The 17,914-nt window shown below is 40.3% G+C and overlaps 3 protein-coding genes across 5 annotated transcripts in view; 1 reads left to right on the top strand and 2 right to left on the bottom strand.

The window, feature by feature from the left end:
• Nucleotides 1-532: 532 nt before the first annotated feature.
• Nucleotides 533-1,554, bottom strand: Rrp46 (exosome complex component Rrp46). Its single transcript, XM_066729555.1, has 5 exons — nucleotides 1,399-1,554; nucleotides 1,213-1,326; nucleotides 1,017-1,138; nucleotides 799-942; nucleotides 533-734 (listed from the first exon to the last, which is right to left on the bottom strand). The coding sequence occupies exons 1-5, from the start codon at nucleotides 1,481-1,483 to the stop codon at nucleotides 552-554; spliced, it is 648 nt and encodes a 215-aa protein (XP_066585652.1). The 5' UTR covers nucleotides 1,484-1,554; the 3' UTR covers nucleotides 533-551.
• Nucleotides 1,555-2,040: 486 nt separating this feature from the next.
• Rsph4a (Radial spoke head protein 4a) lies at nucleotides 2,041-4,537 on the bottom strand. Its single transcript, XM_066729548.1, has 11 exons — nucleotides 4,419-4,537; nucleotides 4,152-4,341; nucleotides 3,854-4,050; nucleotides 3,686-3,773; nucleotides 3,367-3,576; nucleotides 3,169-3,291; nucleotides 2,934-3,087; nucleotides 2,718-2,869; nucleotides 2,433-2,656; nucleotides 2,179-2,366; nucleotides 2,041-2,093 (listed from the first exon to the last, which is right to left on the bottom strand). The coding sequence occupies exons 1-11, from the start codon at nucleotides 4,535-4,537 to the stop codon at nucleotides 2,041-2,043; spliced, it is 1,698 nt and encodes a 565-aa protein (XP_066585645.1).
• Nucleotides 4,538-8,910: 4,373 nt separating this feature from the next.
• Ppn (Papilin) overlaps nucleotides 8,911-17,914 on the top strand; it is a 69,761-nt gene continuing 60,757 nt past the window's right edge. For all 3 annotated transcript variants that reach the window (XM_066729539.1, XM_066729545.1, XM_066729533.1), the window contains exon 1: nucleotides 8,911-9,029. In XM_066729539.1, coding sequence (XP_066585636.1) covers nucleotides 9,007-9,029 — 23 coding nt within the window. In that variant the 5' untranslated portion in view covers nucleotides 8,911-9,006. The remainder of the gene's footprint in view (nucleotides 9,030-17,914) is intronic.

The following is a 17,914-nucleotide window of genomic DNA, read 5'->3' as shown; positions in this document are numbered from 1 at the left end:
AACGTGCGAAGGCAAATATATTCTAAATATCTTCCACGCCTCGCCTCCGAAACCTTGCCACTCAAGGTTAAACGTGCTTATTCTTGTCTTAGCCGGCTGAATCACGTCAATTTGTGCAATAAAAATGCGGAAAATGTCAGTGAAGAGAATCATTTGAAATATTTAGGCTGCTCTACTTTCATTTTAATCAAATCTGAATGATGGAAGTAAGATAGTAATTTCCTGAAACCTAAATGTGACTTAAATAATTTTATATTATAATTGAAAAGAAAAAAAATAATGTGTGTAAGGAAAATTCTTAATTACGATAAAACAATTTCGATACCTTTCTTTTGCTGCTATTGATGGCAGCACCAAACAGGCAGAAGCCAGTGCCCTCTAGAGTTATAAGCTTGAACACATTCGCCACTTTTAGCTCGCTCTTCCGTTTATATCCACCCGACTGTCGGTCACAACGCTTACTCTGTAGAACTTCAATTACTATGTGAAAATATTATTTAACTCCACAGCTATTTATTAAAAAAGAGCAATTTATTAAAATATGAGAATAATTATAAAGTTGTTGCATATTGGTGAACAATTTTTCTATAAAAATCAAAAATAAATTGACTCGCTTGTTTACACCTGTCCACTGTTTCCAACAACTCTTCATCTTTAAAACTACCTGATGTGTGTATACAAACTATATCTTTTTTAATGCTATCAAAGGCATAGGTGAATTCAGCTTTAGCATTCTAAAATAAAATAATAATTATTTTAAGAGTGATCAAACAGGAAACACAATGTATGTTTGTATACCTTTAGCTGTGTTGAGTCAGGATCAATTATAATTTCATTTGTACTATCTTCGATCATACAGTTTACAGCAGCAATTGTATGTTTCATAGATAATCCAGAATTGATTAGAGCTAAACAAGTTGCATTAATCATAGTTGCCAGAATCTATAAATATTAAGAATTATTAGAGAGAAAAAAGAGTACTCATATAGTCAACTAGTTTCATTTGACAAACCTACCCCACCTGAATCTTCCAGCTCTTGTATATTAATATTTATAGCTGTACTTGGGTAGAGAGTTGAAAGAATCATACTCTCGCATGACTCTTGTATAAATAATTCTTTTAGTCTGTCATCAATCTCTTAAAAATTCATAGAACTTTTTCAGTATACAAAATTTCTTTACAAGAATGAATAAAATGTTCAACACACTTACTATTTGGTCCTTTAACTGGTCTATAAGCAACATCAACAATTGCTTTTGTGTACATCATTGCATGCTGCTTTCCTTCAACAGGTCCATATATCCCAACCACAACACCTGTATCACCTAAAAACATTAGACATTATTGTAATAAGTATTTATAAAAAGTAGTGCTTAAAATAAATAAGACATATATACCTTGCATTAACATTACCGATCCATCAGGATTAGGTAAATGATTCAGTTCACAATGTATTTGACGCAGAGAAGTTTCGTCCATCATATTTATAGGTTAGGCACACGTGAGAGAATAGCGTCGTAGCGGTCGTAGCACTCGTAGCGTGTAAGCGTGCTTGTATCATGTAAGTAAGGCAATGTAAGCATCGTGGTTGGGCACAGGTTGGACTTGGTGGCATATACAGATACTAATCATCATACTGTCACTGCATACTACTCTTACCAGCAGAAGGTAACACAGTTTCAGAGATAGAAGGAAATCTTTATAACTGATCCATGATAAGTTATAACTTATACATTTTGATAACAAATTAATTTGCTTAAACTCGCAATATAAAGTAGAGTTATCATTAAAAATATTCTACTATTTAAATCTGAATTGTAAGGCCAAATCCTAACAAAACTCCATCAATTTAATTGTAATTAAGTAATAAGATACCAAACACAAGAAAATACATTACATTATATAACAGGCGATCTATTAATTGTTATCCTTATTTAATTTCCATGAACAAAGTATTAACCGTACTTGATAGGACTTGGCCTAAACAAAAGAACCAATAAAATCATGCAACAAATGATGAAATTATTAATGACAGATCTTTAATCATCCTCGTCATCGTCATCATCATCTTCTTCGTCCTCTTCTTCATCTTCTATAAATATAAGAAAGGATATTACTGCATGAAGGTCACTCCCTATCAGTCGATAACAAAGGTTTCCTAAGTAATCGATCCTTACCTGACTCAGTTTTGGCAGGAGGTAAATTAGCTGCTCTCCAGTTTTCCTCGTCTTGCACTGTAGGATCCTGCATTTCCAAGATCTCAGGACCAATCTTATATTGTTCCTCAATAGGATGCATAGGTGGAGGACTGTAATTAAATGTTATACTCTTCTTCCCCCAACCTATGTATACATTTGCACATTTTCTGGAAAGGACATCATTAAATCGCTGCACCAATGAAAAATAAAATAATTGAAAAAAGCAATTATACCTATTTGTCGTAAAAGCGAATGCTCCTGGCCAGATATTCGATCTGATAAAAGCAATGGCTGTATCGAGCTGAAAATTCGAAGAGAGCCTAGTAGTCCAAGGGACCAATGTGGAATCTTGAACAGAATCCTCGGACAATGGGCTCAACAACGAGGGTCCAGTTTCTTTTATCTTCTCACCAGCCCCTTCTTCTTCCTCTTCCTCCTCTTCCTCGCTCAATTCCTCCTATAAATCGTGTATTTTAGACAAATCTATTTTCAACTGTTCGGCAAAGTCTCTTAATCACATCAATTTCTGCATCTTCGTCCAAATGTGGATCCCACCAAATAACGCGACCTTGTTTCAACAAATACGGAGCATGATGACACCAATTTGAAAAATCCAGTAATTCACGAACTGGTAAAGGATCGTAATTGGCATTTTCCGTCAACTCGTCGGCTGTAAAAAATAACAATTATTTCATTTCTGTATTTCGTTGCACAAACAAAATTTAACATTATACTTTGTGGAAAATCTTCAGCGATTTCTTCTTCCTCGTCTAAACCACCGAACGTGTAAAAACCAATTGGCGATACTTGCGTTGCCGCACTGATTCGCGCTATTTGAGCACGTAGATAATTTCTTTCCGTTCCCGGAAAAAGAGGATACGAATGAATCTGTTATGAATGATTTCTGTTTGTCGTAAATGCGATTTCCGGGAGAAAGATTTAATGGAGGATAATCGTGTTATTACACACTTTAGAATCTAGGTTACCAGTGAAGGAGCGGATGATTTGTCGAGCAACAATTATTTGCTGCGGGATAACCTGTGGAAGTTCGATCCATTCGTCTATCCCTGGCATATTGCACACGTAATAGACCTAAAGCGTTCAGCATTTCTCGTAGATGTCGTCCTTAATGGCTTAATTAAATTTATTTACGGTGTTTTTTCAAACTTTTTTATTTGCACCAGTGCCAATCGATTCCGGAGGTATTTCTGGCGGAGGTCTCCATGTATTGACAGGGAACGGTGGAAATTTCAGCTCCAAAGCTTTTTTAGTCTCTTCAGCATCCATTTCTGTTATCTCCACTACCCTCTCCTCAGTTACCTTAGCTTCTTTTATCACTTCCTCACTTTTTTCCTTATCCTCTTCACCTGCAACCTCCTCCACCTCGTACGTTCTCAGTCTATCAGCTTCCAACTGCTGCGTACAGAAGATTTCAGTTTTACACGATAGATTTAGACTTTTGAAATTCAATCTGCGTAAGATTTACTTCGATTCGTCTTTCAAGCTCATCTGGCGTCAGTTCGGCTTCTATTACATAGTAGCTTTTCGGATTGCCAAAAATTTTCCCCCAGAATCTGTCGAACGTTGGGAAAAAATTTTACCCCGAGAAAGAAAAAAGTAATCTCTACCACATGGAAGCGGGAAGCAGCAGTACCTTACGTTTTCTACCGGAAATGAAGTCATAAACTTCCGAATAGATAAGTTCAGTAGTACCATTTCCGACCGTGGTAAACCTATGTCGGTTTGCTCCAAATAATATAACAGGTCCATCATGTTGGGCTTACTTTTTTTTACGTCTTCTTCCTCTCTTTCCACATTTTCTTTAACATCTTCCTCGACTTTGTTAGCGCTCTATTATGTAGTAAGAAAAGGTCATCGATAGGGGTGAATTATTCAGTCAAAGTATTCGCGAGAATCATTATTGTTTCTAGGTGAAAGTTAGATGCGAATACCTGAAAGAGTTTAATAATTTTTGTCGCATGCTCGTACTGCACATGAGGAACGTAAACTTCTCTGATATAAGTTGGCTCGGACTTGTATCGTTCTGCTTTTAATTTCTTACTGTACTCTTCGAAAATATCAATGGCGTTGCTTGGACGTTCGGATAGAATTTTACTCAATAACTCTGCCAAATGGTCGTACCTGACGAGCAAATCTCGTAATTAGCGCCAAATCTATTGATGATATCAGAAATAATAGAAAAAATATGACGAGCTTACAGGTTATCTCCGGATTCGGAACTATGTTTTTGCAGAAACAATTTCGCACGAAGAACATCGTGATCGACGGTCGGAGCATCCGCAGTTGGAATCTCATCGATATCATATGAATACGCCATTTGAACAATATTAGCACGAGCCGCAATTAAAAGTTGAAACGCATCACATCCAAATATAGACTAGTAACAATTATGTCAAGAAATTCCGCAATCCGCCTTCCGCCAACATCCTGGCTGGCAGACAACTTCACAGATATAATATTTTATCGTCGTTTCTATTTTAACGTTCCGCTCCACGCTTTTAGACACGCGCAATTGTCCCAAAAATCCTTTCATTAATATCCGCTTAGCAATGCAGAATTTTATATCAGCACTCGACCCAATTAATTTAACAAGCAAAAGGCAAACACTTTAATTAGCAGTGCTGAAAAATTAAGTCGGTCAGTCAGTGAGATACGCCTCTAGCATATCTCCCAATTGTGCCGAAAGTAATGTCCGATGGCATGAATCAACGTTATACGTACAACTAACAGGTTAGAAAACTGTTCGAATTCCGCCGATTGTATTATGAATGGAAATAGCAAAAAACAAATTATTCATCATTTTTTTATTTCGCAAAATTCCAATAAAAGAAAATAGCTGACTAACCCCGCAGCGCTGCTCTTTTTGCTCACGAGACTGCGTTTCCAGCAGTCTGCAATGGACGTAAAACAGCAAGCTGCATTTGTCCTGGATTATTCCATCTGGATATCCTGAGGAAGTGGCGAGGAAGAAGAAGAGGAAGAAGGCGTTTGTGTCAATGGAATAGAAAAATTCCATTGGACGTAAAAAGTCATTGGAGATCGGACAGTGAATATGAATGGACGTATTACATCTAAATGAAGCTGAATCGCACGCGTCAGCTCCTATCAGCTCGCATCCTGGAACGTCGTTATCTTCTATCGGGTGTTCTAAATACGAGCGGTGGCGTTACACGAGGTCACTCGCCGTTTCCTTTAACGCCCACTCTCCCGTATTAGCACAGGACACGTGTCCTGTCTCTAAAAAATTACGCTTAACGCTCGTTTTCCACCTTGTTGTAAAAACCCTATATATATAGTATAGAAACGACCAATCAATGAATTATATCGAAAATTAAGTACTGAAACAGCGCAGTAATTAACAAATCATTGTTTACAGTATCGTACAAAGCGGAAGTAATGGACGTTTTATTGTCAGGCAAATCGATTGCTAACAATCGTTATACAATATATATATATACATATATATATACGTATATAGAGTAGATATATACACTTGTTTTATCTTTGACACTATTTTCACCGAAATTCACCGGTTTTATCAATCCTCTCTTCCACAAAATTTTGTTTCCCTTTGCTCGTCATCCCGATCAAGTCAATAATTCTCAGAATAGCTTTTAAGCCGAACAAGATTACGCTATTTCTGGAATTTTTTAATATATCTCCCGATGGCATTATGCAGGATCGAGAGCGTGAAAATGATAAATAATTATGCAAGCGGAATTATAAAACGCTGTAGGCGAATCTAGGCTTAAGCTGAGACCACACCAGCACGTCGATTATCGAACAGGTAGAGTAAGTGGCTGGTTGTGCGAGGGTGATTAACAAATTGGTATACGAGGATTAATAAGAGGCTCGACTGTGGTCGTATATCAAATGGCGTGTCCAGCAAATTAGCCGATTGGCCGAAATTCAATGGCGGTGGTTTGTACGTTTGACACGCATTGTTCCCACATTGGCTGACTAGATTAATTAATAAACGCTAATCAACGGCTTTGCGTATGCTCCAATCATACGTGTTAAATATAGTTTTCGGAAACGAGCTCGCGTTCACCTTCGCAAGCTGTCCTAGGACTGTGGCCAGCTCGCGATTAAGCTCGTTAAATTAACCATTAGCTTTCCTACGCGACCGGATCTGCTAAATGATTTCCACCAGAATCGATCACTTCATTTACCCTTAATTCCAAACTTCTCTCCATCGACTCATCTCTTCTTCGTACAGATATATCTATATATAAAAAATGATAAAAAAACTGCGTTGGCTAAAATTCGCTAGAATATTTGAACGTTTCGCGAATCGCTTGTGTAATTATTAAACATAATTAACGGTTGGAGATTGTCAGTGCATCAGTGTATAGAGGCATCTGAGAGCGGAGGTGGATTTGCGAGGGCGTTCGACTATGAATGAGTAAGAAATCCCTACCAGTTCCTCCAGCGGCTTTTGTCTCTCTTTTTCTTGGAGCAAAGCTGTCCTCACCCCGCGTGCCAGTCCCTCTCCACGTTTTCTCTTCCTCCTCCTGCTCCTCCCCCACTTCCGCCTCCCAAATCGTTCGCTATCGTTCTCTCTTTCCATCCAGTCCGGATCCTCTCCTCCTGTTAGCGTTCGCCGGGGGTCGCTTCTCTCATGGTCTTCAGTCTCTCGGTCAGTTCCTCTCGTGAGTTGCCGCAGCAAGTGTTTCGTTTTGCCCGTGCGCTTCCAGGATTCAACAAGAGCCTCGCCGATCTTTCTCACCCCGACCAGCAGGGATAACGCTGAACTCTACCGGATAATCACGCCGGACCCGGCGCAATTTCTCAACATGCACCAACGATTTCTCCGGTCAGTCAACTCGTCCTCTATATATTTACATCTTTAGCTATACAAATTATTTTATTATTATTAATCTACTATGTATCATGCGTATGTTATTAAAATCCATCCTTGACCACCCCCTAGTTGGCAATCTTTCCAACTGATTCAATTATGTTCGTACATCTAAAAGTTGACATAGCTTTTTCTACGAGGTGTTTCAAAAGACTAAACTTTCGATCGACAGTCTTGGAATTTTACAGGGTGTAAGGGAGTTTCAGCCTTAGCACTCGTTAGGGAAGAAACGATGGTAGTTTGACAGTTTCGAACAAGCATCGTCGACCTTGATAATAGCGAATCACAGACTCCCACATTGAACTACAATTTGATTTTCCCCTCCGGAGAGTCTCGCTGGTAAAATTTCAGGGAGCACTTATTGGGCATAATTAAAGCAGCACGCTGAAAGTCGCGAACAATCGCGGATAAATTCAATGCAAAACGTCGTCTCGACGTGGCTGCAGGAGTTGCATCCTTTGGCCTTTGAGTTTAATTACCCCTCTGCACTGGCCATTCTGGCGGTGAGCCGATTTTCTCGACGAACTGCCATTACTGGGGCATCTCGCGAACTTTTACATTATTCATCGGCCACACCACGCGTTGATCGCTCGTAAATCCCGTCCTCGACCCCTGCCTCATTAACACACAGTCCATCCTTTTCGCTAAAAGGAGACTCGCGCGAATGAATGAATTTTCGAACGCCGAACCGCATTGCTTGCGCTGCTTTTTGCCGCAAGACACTTGAGCAAACAGGAAATAAAACATGAGGCCACCCGACTCAGCCCAGTCTCCAGTTACACACCAACGTCGAACAGCTTGTCCAAGCTGGAATTTTGGACAATCGCGCATTTTTCAACCTGATTGACAGCCCGCGTAACTCGCCAGTTCTTCAGGGCATTCGGAACACTCTGCGGGACTAATATAATCGAATAATCGTCAGTTTTATTCGCACGACGACATCGTTTAACGCTGTCAACCTGATCGCTAAACTTGTGCACCTTGTGAGTTTTATAATATCGTATATGATGCAACAAAATTGTGTGTATAGCAATTGCAGCGTTAATTCTTCGCGTGTTTTTGTACTTTCGATTCTATATGCATAAAACAGCCTACCGATTTTTCATATTTCCACCACGTTTCTAAAATATATTTTCAGATTGCAAATGAACGTTGCGCGTAAATTCGTTTACTCCTGTTGTTGTTGTTGGGTCCTCGGAATATTTAACAAGCAAAACTTGCACGCGTTGTAGGATGCATGCGATCGCTCGTAAATCGTTTCAGTGTTTGCCCGCCCTTCCATTTATCACTTATAATAAAAGCTCGAGCGCCATCGCACATCCATGAATGAATTTGTCCGAGCCAGCCAATTTTGCGGCCGATACGCAAACATCGAAGAAGAAATTCGTACGTGATAACCATTACCCTGTTAATTAATTCCAACCTACCAAAATTATCCCCCTCCGAGTAATAAACAATTAAAAGTTGCCAATATCTTTCGGGAAGAAAAAAACCCACTGGTGCACGTGCGTGTGTGTGTATATGTGTATGTGTGCGTGATTGGTAAATTTGTTTGATCGTTTTTAAATGAACGGTAGGAGGTAGTTATTATTGAAAAAGACTAATTTACTGGGTAATGAAACGCGATCGCATTGGTCTAGCGGTTTGTAGAGCTGTGCGTGAGGGCGGTGGGGGTTGGGGAAAGCAGGGGGAGGAGAGGGAGAGAGGGAAATTAGTGAGTCGTGTGTCAGAAGGCCGCAGGCTCGTGGTCCCTGACCGGTCGACGCAGCCTCCTCCTGGTTCCAGAGAATCAGAGTCAGGTTCAGTCAGTGGCCGACTCCCGTCTGTGGAGGTGGTGCGCGTTTAGTTTCTCAAGTACTCACGTTTCCTCAGTGTTGATAAGATCGTCGGCTTTTTACGTCATCCGGGAATCATCGCCCTCCGGAATGACAGCCACAACGAACACGTGGTCAGTTTCTTATTTCTTTACATAATAATTTTTATCTCGCTCCTTCTCTTTAAAGCTCAATATTTCTACGTGTTTCGTATTATAATGCAAAATATTACCTAATTTTGTGTTATCGATATTACAATATTACCATAGAAAAATCTTCCTTTTTATTTTTGATTTCTTAATATTTTACCTCTATGCGTTTTTATGTGTATGTAAATGTACAGTGCACGTAAAGTTTTTTCAAAGCTTTCGTCTATCGGGACAACAGGTAGCATGTTTTTCTTTTGGTTTTGTTCTCGTTTTTTCTTTTACAAGAAGCATGACCGAAGGATCTTGGCGTGTTATTTATATTCACCGGTCAGAAAATCCATCCTACGCGAAAATCTTCTCACGAGGATCACGTTTGATCGTGCATCGGTGGAAGGAAAGGAGGGCCATGGGAATTCCCGATCGATTTCTTAAATTATGCGGCGTTGGATATTAACCGTCACTTTCTTCGAAAGACTCGTGGATCGTTTGATGTATTATATTCTGTGCTACTGCTTCATCAACCCTTGAACCCTTCAATCACCTCATCGACGATTACCTCTACGACGACTCAGCTTATCAACATCCTTTATGCACTACTTTTTCGTACCACAATTGACTAAAGACTTTTAAGTTAGACCCGAGGATTTAATGAAATTAAGTTTAATTTTTAGTACTTATATACATGTGAAGAGGGGGGGGGGATGCGTTAAAAGTTCTATTGTTCGGTTAATGCGTTGGGCAATGGTAAAAGGGGAAAGAGTAATGATGACCAGTAGGACCTTTGTCGGTGTTCGTGTGAAAATTTAAACCGCATCTCTCGGTACATTAGCAGAGGTACAGTAGTTTTCTGACATACAATTCGCACATGCTGTAAAATGAGCCGTCCACCTAAGGTTTCCTCAAGACGCGAGAGGTTGCTTGGCCAACACGTGTTCCTGTCCTACTGTCATTTATCAAAACACCCCGAACAGTCCCTCAGCAATTCCTTCACACAAATCCTTACCCACGCTCTCCGTCTCACGCACACACACACACACACACACACACACACACAATTTTCCATTTTCCAACGCTCTTGCGTTTACAAATTACTCAGCAATCTTAAAAATTCCTCCTGCACCCTTGCAATCCATTCAAACATTTTTCACCCTCTCTATTAAACTATATAGTATATAAAGTATGTGTGCGTATAATTTATTTACACGTACACGGCTCATTAAGTTTGTTGACGCTTCGCAAATTGCACAAGATTTCAAGTAGTTTCGCGGTTTTGTTAATAAAACTTATTAAAAGAAAGTAATTGCTTAATTAAGATTCCAACAGGACCGCGTAAGCCTCGTTAATGACGGAGGACACGTTTTTCATCAATTTAAGGTTATATAACGTAATTCCACCTGCGGTTTATAAAGGGTTATTGTAGTGTGTTTTTCTGGTAGCTCCTCGCCCTTACCGCCAACCTGGCAGGACAATAGCTTATGCTAATTTCTGTTGCTTCTATGTAGATGTCCCCTTTTCGACTGCATACACGCTTTACGCGTGTAACGCGTCAAGCTTAAAATTCACTTTAAATCGTGCCTGTATTTTCAACGATACACCACTAGCTCGCCGTACACACATTTTCGTATAATGATGCATAATTTTTTACAGACGGAAGAAAAATAATATTATCGCCAAGCCGTCGTGCTTTTACCGAGCAACCACGATTAGAGAGAGGGAGAGGGGGGGGGCGGCACTTTTTTCGGAACCCATTTTAATCAAGAGAGAAAATTAAATCCCAAGAATAACACTTTCTTTCGGCGACAACAAATCGATTATTCTAATTTTCATATTGAATTGGAGAGCTCGAAGAAATTGTTGAATTCAATTGTTTAATATTTGCATGCATTTGCATTAATTCGATTTGAAAATCCACTCGGACTTAACTCGGGAATAAATTATTTCTGCGATTTATTTATGACGAGGACGAATATAATGCTTCATTCTTGAATATTTTAAAGATCCGTAGGCGTGCATCATTGTGCGATAATAAATTGGATTACGGTGCATCATCATTTTCGCGAACCTCTCTGGACGTGAGATAGTTTTATCCGGTTTTGAGAGCCCTTTTTTATGGCGCGAACGTATTTCAGGCAAGACCTGGGCACAACTTTGTTCCGCGATATTACTTTTTGCACGAGTAAGGCGTTTTCGTCGCAAAGAGAGAATGGAACTTTTCTTTGAAATTCACCCGCGCGTTGCTCGGATTCGAAATACAGCCGTGTATTCATAATGTAAGCCGCCAGGCTCCGTTTCACTGTTAAGAGGGAAACTCCATTTTTACATATTGTTGAAATATTAAAAAAAAAAAAAAAAAAAAAAGGAAAAACATTATTGTCAATTTCTCGTAATAGTTGCTCCTATATGTTTTCATTTCTACTTCTCCACATGACTTTCAAAGCTATATTTTTTTATCGATATCGATTTCCAAAACGAATCGCTGCTTGATTTGTTCCGAAGCACCTCGATATTTGCTGTGCAACCAATAATGTATCAAAAAACACGAGGGCGTAAAACTTGAAACCATCGACGTAGCGAAGAAGAAAGGATTCGTTATCTACCGAATAAACGATTCCTCGATTAGGTATAAATAGAAAGGGCACAGCTACAAATTTTCGCCAAGAGAATTCCCAAAACGCGAAGACACACTTTTCTCTCTCCCTCAGGTGCCCATAACACGTACTACATACGTTGTAGACAATTCAGTATTTCGTTGGTTATTTCGCCTCCTGGGAAGGAGCAGCTGTTATTTCTGCTCCATAACTTAATACTCCAGGGTGTTTCTCTTCCTCACTTATGCACGCGCCCTATCAACCAGACCGTTTCAAATGTTTCCCGATTGTTTACACAAACCTGAATACTTCTCTCCGATTTTAGACCGTACAGCTCGTTTCATAAATATTCATCAATATATTTTTAACATTTTCCACGTAAAGCATGAATGAAAATCCCTAATAACTCGTAACATTGTTTTGTAGAAAAATTTTGTATACTATTATAACTGATCGTAAGTTAATTTAAAGAGTTTCTGGTTTCAAAATTAAATTATTCAAGTTTATCAGATCAGTTCCCGGCTTAGGTATCAAAGCTCAGTGAAGGTCCGGTATGAGTCAACGTATCGAGCTCCTTATCAAATTTCCTTTGATCACAGATTATATTGCAAATTATCAAATCACGTGACTCTCGATACAATTTTTTATTCACACGCAGCAGTCGATAGTGCGAATCTCTAGAACGCTTTGCGAATCACTATATTTTCCTGCTTTCTTATCTCTATCAGGATATCATTGTCAAATCGTCAGTTACACTCTCTTTCTCCAACCATCCATGTTTTTTCATTCATGCTCTAAAAATATTTGGAGAGCGATAATTTTTTTTCTTTCTTCGGCAAGCGGATAAAAAAAAAGTTGCTCAACTGCAATGACCGGCGGGAGATGTTTTTTGATAGCCACCAGAGGCTCGAAAATATTTTCCTTGCGGAGAACGACGGAAGGTTGAATTTTTCGCAATTCTGTCAAGTACGCGCAGCGTGTCACGTCAGTTTTAGCTTTCGAGAATGGAATAGTAGTTCGGTGCGGAGCGAAAAATACGATGGGCTGGAATAGGGCGTTTTTCTTGGATCGCTTAGTCGATACATGGAGAGGCTAGGTCGTAAGATACTCGCGTGAATAATTCGAAAGGTTAGGTCTAAGCATCCACCCGCACATATGTGAAATCGGCTTTTCCTTGAAAGGTCAAACCGAAAAGGACACGCGTCCGTATCCTGCTCGACCTTTTCGACGCGTTAACGAAAACCAATTGTACAAGTTTTGCTCGAGGCTCCCGTAATGACTTGGGTAAATTTTCAAGAATTGGTTCATGAGTATCGCGTGACACTAGTGATTTGTTGTAATATTATAATTGTGACATAAACGCTCAATCTCCTTCGAGGGGTATTAGATATAGATACACTCTCTTGAACTAACTAATAAACAGCAGATCACATAAAAGAGGGCGCTACTAAATATTATTAATACGTACACACGATAAAAGATTAACAGAGGATTGTTCGTTCTTCTCGCGGTAGTTGAACTGATATTTTTAAACATGAGCTCCAATTATGTTTGGACGTTATTCTTTGTATGTGTGTGAACTTATAAACTACACTCCAAAAATAATCGACAATCCATTACTATATTCTTAGCACTTTACTACTCAACATGCCACTATGGTTTGACATTCCTCGTGTATTCACGATCCGGTAGAAATTGGATCTATCCATTCTCAATTAGAATTAAATTAGATAAATTAGAATTATCTAACTTTGTTGGAATCAAGGTGACATAGCTGACAGGAAATTCCTGACCAAAAGTTCAAACGATAGATAGGATAACCAGTGTAGATTTCCCTACTATATCATATTACGATAAATTCACAGATTACAAATGATAATTTCCTTCTTAGAATTGAATGAAAGTCAGCAACATCTTTACTAATCTTCTAATCAATTACAGCCGAACTGGCAGATGCTGTAATTCATAGCATCGACTGGAGATTCGGTTTGATAAATATTTGGACGGTTAGCATTATAAATTCAACGCTGGATTCGTTTTCCATAAATAATTACATATATATAAATCGAAGCTAAATATTTGTCGTAGTTCTAGAATTTACAAATATTAGCTACCGTATCGATACAACTAATCGATATATATATATAAAGTTTTATTGCTCCAAATGTCCTTGAACACTATCGTGCTATCTGATTCTTTTAGTAGTCCAAGCCGAGCGTCACGTATAGGAAATAAACTAGAGGAAAGTTTGAGCCCTCGGATGGAAAAGCAATAAAGCACGAATGTTTATCAGAGGCACAGCGATCGGAAGGATCATCGTGGGAGGTCTAAATTCATATTGAGAAATTTTAGGTGAAATACTTGCAAGAATCTGGGCCCATTAACAATTAGTTCCGTGTGAAACTAAACATGTTGCGGTGAAATCGTTGAACTTGGGCCACCCCTGTGATTTGACCGGTGGGCAGGGCTAATTTTTTCTCAGAACTTTAGACCGGATGTTAGCCCAGTATAATTGCTCGTCTCCAGCGCGTAACGACTTTAATGCAGCCCGGGGATATAATGTCATTCGCGAGACGTTTAACCTTCTGCACTTTTTTTTCCTCTCCAATGTCCCTCGCTCGCCGATGATGAGGAACTCTTGAAGCGTGCAGCGTCACGCTGTACGCTACGCGGACAATGGATAAATACACACAATGCACTTGGGCACTACCAGTAACAAAAGAGCACGCGAACGATGCTTTTCGTAAATTTACTTCAACCCCGTTCCATCCTCTACTCGAGCTTTAAACGTTAACGCCCTGTTAAAGACTAGATTAATGCCAAACGAGCCAACAATTTAGCCAAAACAGCTTTTTACCCATAGTACACACTATTATCACCGTCAACGATCGATGCCACTATATATATAAACAAAAATTCTAACGAGACAAAAAAATGTATATTACTCTTTACACTAACAATTTCGTGTAATTCTATTGAATAATTTCTTGAAAATTGAGGAAAAAAGAGTGGAAAATATTTTTCGCTATCGAAGTGGATAAGATTTACGCGAGAGCTGCGGGGCGAAGGCTATTACCTTTTCCCAAAAAAGAGTGAGGCAGTCGTGGCTGTTCCGGTGGTCGAAGGAGAGTCATAAAAGTGGTCGGCCGGTCGCCCACTCGTAGCTTCTCTGCTTCCTTTTCGTTGCTGAATTATAATGCGACGTTGAAAGTGCAGTAGGCAATCATGATCAATCTGCGGGACCTACGAGCCATGGCCAATTATCGATCGTCTCGCATTTGCACCATTCATTGTTCGATATGAAGATGGTAATCACATTCTCAACGAGATTCACGAACCGAATGACCTTCGGTGAGAGCAGGACCAACCACGCCCTCTTCGATCTGCACCTTTCGCGAACGTGCCAAAACTCTCTCTCTCTCTCTCTCTCTCTCTCTCTCTCTCTGTCGAAAGGAAAAGGGATCGATTTCGAGCGAGTCTTCTTGGCGATTGGTGCACGCGAAAAAAGGCGGAACGTGCATTGAGAATCGTTGAGAATCCCTTGGCAAAAAAAAAGAAAACAACAAAAATCATCGCGTCCCCTTGAAGAGGCCACCGAGCTCGCAGCTTTTACGACGCCTCTTATGATCCTCGCCGACGAGATGCGTTCGTGATTCATAACGCTGAAGAGTCAAATCGTAAATTGGTCTCGAGGGCAGCAACACTGCAACGATATCCAGATATATATCTCTATCCGCAAATTATCAGTTTGGAGTAACGTATATCGATTACTATATCGAGTGGAATTTAATGGAATATTAAACGAATTGTTACGATGAGTTTATAGCTATATATATATATATATATCGATTAAATTCGAAAACGTTGAAGAAGGAGGTTTTTGCGGTATCGGTAATCCCTGGTCGACGTTTCGTTAACTATAAGCCACCGCGAGGGCGCTTATCGCGTAAGCGGAATTTCTCGGGGTTGCATCCCCTCGCGCGCGTAAGGGAGAGCGAGAGGGAGGGGATGCAACCTGTTGAACTTCTCGCCTTCTTCGTCGCTCTTTAAATCGAGCGTCGTTCGTTCTTTGTATCCCCCCACTCCCTCGCACCCTCTATCCCTCTCTTTCAACCAGGGTAAACTCCTACGAGCGAGGATTGGTTTTCCTCGTTTATCCCGCACGAAATTTCTCTCTCTCTCTCGTTCGTATACTCTTTGCTCCGTCTTCGCGTCGTCTTTTTCTCTCCCGGCCACCCAGATAGATCGCCCTTCGTCTACGAACCGTCTGCCGAGCATGTTCTCCTGGTGGCGCGAAGGCCTCAAACGTTGCACTCTGTTGCTCCGCTCGCTCGTGCCTTCCTCATCGCACGCGTTTCCATCCAATACAGCTTTCTCGCAACCTCCATCTGTTTCCCGTCCATCCTCCAAACTCTCCCTCTCTCTATCGCGCTCCTATACCCGTACCCTCCCTCTTCGCTCTCGTCTCGTCTCGTCTCGTCTCGTCGCTCGCCTCTCCCATCTTTCTCGCGATGCTCACGATCCATCCTTGTCTCTTCTAATAAATACTTTGTTGTTTATGAAAAAAAAAAATTATGTTTATCTTTCTCTACCAACTAATCCCCCCCCCCCTCTCTTCGATTTTATCGTTTCATCCATATATATATATATATATAAATGACAGCAAGGAACATATCGTTTTCCTCTTCCACGAGATTGGTACAGCTACACGATCCTCTCTCTCTTTCTCTGCTTTATTGATATAGTCGCAAATTTTTACCTTGTCCCTGTCTTCTTTTCGCTTTCGCTCGCACTCGTTGCTATCGATCGTACCTCGCTTCTTTCCAGCTCGTACGTTCGCGCGCGGCCCTCTCCGTCATTTCCCTTTCTTCTTCGTTCCTACATTCTTTCTCTCTGCCTGCCACTGACTCTAGCTCGTCTCTGTCTCTTCCAGTGTTTGTATTTCGTCCTCTTTCACTCTTTTCTCCATCGCGGTTCCTCTCGAAGCGACGAGAAACTGAGAAACGTCGCCAGGTTGCCGCCTCTACCGTCTACTGATCCCTTGATCCCAGCTTTTCTACTCTAGAAGAGCGCAGTCATGCTATTCTCGCGTGCTCGGGAAAAATCCCAGTTGACTGTTGAAAAGGAAAGTTTCTCCTTCGTGAAATAATATTGTTTTATAAGCCATCTTTTTTTATCACAATTTTCTGTCCCTGTCGATTAGAAGTTTGTTTATTCGGCTTGACGAGAAAAATAGTACGAGCAAAAAGCGGTTGTCCGGTTGGATTGTAACTGGCTCTGTCAGTTTTCATTGTCGCACTTTTGCACAAGTCTTCTCATACGTCACGACTGTCAACGGGACATAATTAACGTCGTCGTGAACGATTCTAACGCCTGATAAAATTTCGAGCAGAGTGGATCGTGCTCAGGCCGTATTTCAAACAGTTTTATTCTTTTGCACGTGTGCAAAAAGAGCACGGACTATCTAAACCGAGAACTCTGCAAATCATTTTCCATGATTTTGCGCTTCGCGAGACCGCGGCTCCGACGATAAAAAGAATCAAGGACGATATTGGCCATTTGCAGAAAAATATTATTATTACGAATCGATGTGATATGAAACAGCGAAGGACATTTGTAAAATTTGCAACGAAGGTTAATATAGGTATTTTGCAGTAAAGATATAGGATCGGAATTAATATACCGCCATGTAGCCAATTCCATTATGGAGCGAGCTTAAAATAATTATCTCATTAGGCGACTCAAGGTCTCGTCGACTCATACAAAATCATCTTATCAATAGTGTACACATTATACTTCGTCATTATTCTGATTCACGCTCAAAGATTTTTTCTGTACAAAACCGGAGCAGCTTTGAACGAGTCGACGAGTCGGAACTTTTGAAATAAAAAATCATCTCGAATTTATCGCATCCCTGCGATCAATCGTTCACGAGAGATGATAAACGAGTTAGTATATCTATACGAAACTGAGAAACGTGTTGGTTCTAAAGAAAAAAAAAATATTTCCCTGGTACTCTATACATTTTCAAGGGTTCACGAACGACTATCCTTCGTTCAATGGCACTACATGACTATCAAGTAGCATGCACAGTGGTTCTCCAGCAGAAAAGAGCTCCCCCTAGGCATCAGTGTCAGTCGTCGACCTTCCCAAATCTTTAGAAATATGACGAACCTGTAGAGCCTCTCTCTGAATAAGAGTCTTCCAAGACTCTTGATGGTCGCATGGTTCAATCTCGTAAGTAAATTCGCAGAAACAGAACATATAATCCACTCACGGCCG

Source organism: Prorops nasuta, unplaced genomic scaffold (assembly GCF_024137725.1).
Source record: "Prorops nasuta isolate Cenicafe-Biocafe unplaced genomic scaffold, Cenicafe_Pnas_1.2 PNAS00002, whole genome shotgun sequence".
NCBI classification, from domain to species: domain Eukaryota; kingdom Metazoa; phylum Arthropoda; class Insecta; order Hymenoptera; family Bethylidae; genus Prorops; species Prorops nasuta.
This window is presented reverse-complemented; position numbering and strand designations above follow the sequence as displayed.